Here is a 5,152-nt window from a genome sequence, read left to right as displayed (position 1 = left end):
TTGGTACGTTTGCAGCTTAAAGGAAGTTTTGTGATGACCAATTAATTGTAGCATCTAAAAGATGAAACACAGCAGTTGAGATTACATCGGCTCAGAATCCTAATTTATATCTAGAAGAATTATAACTGCCTACAAAATATTTGGCAAGTTCCAGGATTTTTCAGTTGTCTGATCAATGTCTAGTTTAATCATAAGAGTTACAAATATTTATCGTGCTTATTATCATAAATTATTAATACTAGCTTAGTGTTCGGGAGATTATCTAATTAACACTGTTGCATTAACAATTCAGATGTTTTCATGCATTTCTCTAATAATGACGCTGTGCAATAATATTTAAAATAAAGATGACATTTGTATTTGTAAGATTCCAGCTGTTAAGTTGTTAGCAATATGTTTCGGTTTTATTATTTTACAATTTATAAAACGACACAATGCAATATCAGACTGAATAGTTTTATTCATAAAGGAAGAAAAAATACAATAAATCATTTACTCTGAATTTGGTTATAAATGATAACTACGATAAAGGCAAAAATTAAATTTAAGGAAAATGTGATGTAACAATTTATGAGGTAAGTTCGCTTACATTAATTAGAGTGAAACATAGTGGTGGTTTAATACGGTTGTTAGTATTTATTCTTGATTGAATGTAGATTTTATTTCCTTCGAATTCCTTTATAACCAAAATATATGAAACGAGTGAAATCGAAAACTATGCTCTTCATTTTATTGTGCATTTTTTCTTCGGCTTTCTAACAAAAATGCTTTGATTTTTTGATTAAACGTGCAATTGCCGTGGTTTTCATTAAACATCTATCAACTTTTCCATTTCCTAGTTTAGGAAATTTGTTAAACTCTAGAAAATAATCTGGAGTAGATGAAATGTTGTCAAAGTTATTTGGCTGAGGCATGTTTTCGTGGCAGAATTGAAAAATGGATTTCTCGTCAAATGTTTTCCCATTTTTCATAATGACACAAGCACAAATTTTCGATCCGTGTACTTCATCTGGAATCGGGACAACGACGACATCGTCAACATCTGGAGAACCTGATACATGTTTCTCAACAAATCTACTTGATACTCTTCTAGCTGACTTTGTAATGAAGTCAACGTCTTTGCCGTACAAAATTATTTCTTTATCCTCAGTCATTTTACAAATATCTGTTGTCTTAAACCATCCTTTGTCTAGAATTGATTCTCCGTCAGCAGTCACTTTTGAGCACCATACAGCTCGCACACATAAATAACCTTCTTCGCCGATGTCGACAATTGTGTTATTATCATCCACAAGTTTTACTTCCACATCTGGAAATGGTCGGCCAATTATTCCAGGAACATAACTATCAACGTTGTCTTTCGTGAAACTCTTATGACCAATTATTAGAGTTTCAGCGGTGGCCATAAAGTGATCGATTAATATTGAGCAAGATAAACCACGCTTTATATTATCTAAGGATGTCATGTCACCTGCTATCATAACGAAATCCATCATGTTTTCCTTTTCTGGACAGAAATGTAAATCTGATGGCATTAAAGCGATCTTTTTGCATCCTTCATTTTTCAAGATTTCATTCAGTTTAGTGAAGTCTTTTGGGGCATTTAGGCTACATATATCTGCAGAGACATATTTCAGCCCAGTTGCTATAAATGAGAGAGGGTATGACCCACCAAAACCAAAATAACGTTCATTGAAAAATCCATCATTTTCAGTTAAACCAAGTTCTTTACAATAAACTTCCGAAGCATTAATGATATCAAAGCTGCTATGAGTAACCCGCTTAGGTTTTCCTGTTGTTCCAGATGTTTGTGAAATAATTGTGATATCTTCGGCCTCCATCAAAGGAAGGGTTATACTTTTATCTTGCTTTACCTGTTCTATCATCTTTTGAAGACTTAGACCTTTAATTGGTGATTTTGTTTTTGAAACATTAATGGCCAAACGCAGTTTTGGGAAACTTCCACTAACTGCAGTACCATCTTCTGAAATCTTTGCCTCTTTCTGTAATAAATTGTAAAATGTTGGGTCTGAGTCTAAAATTACTGCCACACAATCTTCTAGCATGGGTAAGAAATCAGCTTGTCCGGCCCAGAGTCTCACCGAACACCCTCCTGCCATCATAATACCGCTGTCATATACCATCCACTCAACACAGTTCGATACACAGAGGGCAATTCGATCACCTTTCTTGATTCCTTGCTTGACAAGGGCTTTGGCAAACTGCTCTGTTCCATCATAGAGTTGTTTTCTGTAAGTGAAAATATATAGATAGTTAAATGTGTGTTTGTATGTATGTCATTGTTCAGTTTTATTTCAAGATTTCTTGCCAATAGAGAAAGATCCGGTTTCTAACCTAGAATCAAGGATCTTTCATTGGAATTTCAGCATCAGCAACAGGGTATATTTTTATGTATGTATGTATGTATGTATGTATGTATGTATGTATGTATGTATGTATGTATGTATGTATGCATGCATGTTTTGCTTTATGTTTGTATTCTCGTGCATATAGTTGCATATCTAGACATGGTATGTATGTACGTATGTATGGAGAGAGTTCCTTTTCTGAGGAACAGTTCGTTGTATTGGTGTACAGTCAACGGTGCTGGAGACAACATAGAGATTACATCTATAGTTGAGAAAAAGTTAGGTTACATAGAGCACTAGCAAGGGTCGGAATAACTGATGAAGAAATATCTCTCTCATGATGAAACACGCCGGTTATCAAAATGGCGACATCATGACTGCGGCTCAATGTTCTGTGAACAATGTAACGGCTGTAAGATGTGACATAAACGGTTGCAACGGAGATTACGAAGATATGACCAGCATGAAGGGACACAGCAGACATTCTGACTGTGTCTGCACAACGGAATTCTATTCCACATCTTTGCACAAGACTTTAGACTCTGCTCAGATGGTTCTTGGAAGCTGCCGGAGACAGTGGTCAATCTGTGGCTGGAAAAGGTTACTACTGAAAGACCTTATGCGTGGCAGCAAAATTCGGCATCTTGCATCTTGCCACATCTCCTGACTTCGCCAGCCCCAATTTCCAACATCCTAATTTCCTCCCATCGTAATTCAATGAATTACTATGTGTGGGAAGCGGTTGAGAAAGACACCAATCGCTCTAGCCACAACACTCACGTCGAGCTGCTGGCTAGCATTTTCTTTTTCTTGTATGCTAATCGTCAAATTTAGCCTGAACACTTAGCTATTCCTCCCTTTGCCACGAATGTGGCCGAATATGCTTGTCAAGCGCAGGAGTTCAAAGTCACCTAACGAGACATATAGTTGAGTCGCCAATAGATTATGATCAGTTCGTTACTGCAGACAAAGTGACCTATTGATGTATGCAGCGAAGTCTGCAAGAACCGCTGTAAACTCAAAAGAAATTTGAAAACTTATAATGATCCTCCATCTGTGATGCCTGACCATCAGATCGAAAACTCGGATTTAGTTTGCACTCTTTGCAGCAAAATCTGTAAGTTTGATGCCGCTTCATGAATCATTGTCGACCTCACGTTTGTAAGAACAGTCAGTTATAAGTCAGCCTATCTGCGATGGTTAAGCTTGTCCAACGAATAGATAGCCATCACGTATGGGATGATCCAATCAATATATATATAATATATATATATATATATATATATATATATATATAACAGAGAGAAAGAGACAGACAGACAGACAGAGAGAGCATCCTGTCGGTTGCGACGACGAGGGTCCCAGCTGATACGATCAACGGAACAGCTTGCTCGTGAAATTAACTTGCAAGTAACTGAGCAATCCACAGACACGCGTACAACTAACGTAGTTTTCAGGGAGACTCAGCGTGACACAGAGTGTGACAAGGCTGGCCCTTTGAAATACAGGTACAACTCATTTTTTGCCAGCTGAGTGGACTGGAGCAACGTGAAATAAAGTGAATATTGAACTCACGACCTTACAATCAGTAGCCGAATGCCCTAACCACTACGTTAAGCTTATATATATATATATATATATATATATATATATATATATATATATATAGTGTATGAACAAACGAAAGAAAGAGGCACTCAACACATGTATAGGAGTAACATATATTATTATAGGTTTCAGTGACGACCCTACGAAACTTTAAGCTGCGAATTGTTTTGAATAATAATGACGATGGTATAATAATAATAATAATAATATATAATAATAATAATAATAATAATAATAATAATAATAATAATAATAACAACAACAATAACAATGACAACAACAACAATAATAATAATAATAATAATAATAATAATAATAATAATAATAATAATAATAATAATAATAATAATAGTAATAATAATAATAATAATAATAATAATCTTTTCTAATATAGGCACAATGCCTGAAATTTGGGTGAGGCGATAAATCAATTACCTCGATCCCAGTACTCAACCGGTACTTATTTTTAAGGACCTAGAAAGGATGAAAGGCAAAGTCAACATCGGCGGAATTTGAACTCAGAACATAGCAACAGACAAAATACCACTAAGCATTTTGCCTGGCGTGCTAACGATTCTGCCTGCTCACCGCCTTAATAATAATAGTATTAATAATAGTAGTAGTAGTAATAATAATAATAATAATAATTAATAATAATAATAATAATAATAATAATAATAATAATTCACCTCTGGAAACATGGGTGGTTCTTTCAACATCCTTAAACAACCCTTATTCAGGGACCGTTTGAGCAGGATGGGCTACTCAACCTGAAGAAAATTCTAACTGGGCCCCACCTGCAAGGTCATGTGCTGTTGTTTATCTTGATATGAGATCACCATGTCGCGCACATATGGTTGTGATGCATGTGCCTGGTGTACCTTTATCAGACGGGTAGTCATGATGGGTATATTGGGCTTCGTATATTTTACCCCAGTGTCACTTTGATGGCATGAACTGCTCTCTCACTCAATGATAATAATAATAAAATAATATAATAATAATATAATAATATAATAATAATAATAATAATAATAATAATAATAATAAGTACTGTGCTCGATTCATTTGACTAATAACTCTCCAGACGACGCCACAGCATGGTTGCACTCGAATGATTGAATATATTAAGAGATTAAATGATTTAAAAAAATAATAGCAAAAATAGTAGCACA

General features: G+C 35.1%; 1 protein-coding gene across 3 annotated transcripts in view; it reads right to left on the bottom strand.

Annotated features, from left to right (window-relative positions):
• Positions 1 to 503: 503 nt before the first annotated feature.
• Positions 504 to 5,152, bottom strand: part of LOC115212218 (putative acyl-CoA synthetase YngI) — an 8,394-nt gene continuing 3,745 nt past the window's right edge. For all 3 annotated transcript variants that reach the window (XM_036502950.1, XM_036502949.1, XM_029781057.2), the window contains exon 3: positions 504 to 2,250. In XM_036502950.1, coding sequence (XP_036358843.1) covers positions 756 to 2,250 — 1,495 coding nt within the window. In that variant the 3' untranslated portion in view covers positions 504 to 755. The remainder of the gene's footprint in view (positions 2,251 to 5,152) is intronic.

Source organism: Octopus sinensis, linkage group LG5, assembly GCF_006345805.1.
Source record: "Octopus sinensis linkage group LG5, ASM634580v1, whole genome shotgun sequence".
In the NCBI taxonomy this organism is placed as follows: domain Eukaryota; kingdom Metazoa; phylum Mollusca; class Cephalopoda; order Octopoda; family Octopodidae; genus Octopus; species Octopus sinensis.
Note: the sequence above shows the minus strand (reverse complement) of the source record. Positions and strands in the feature narration are given on the sequence as shown.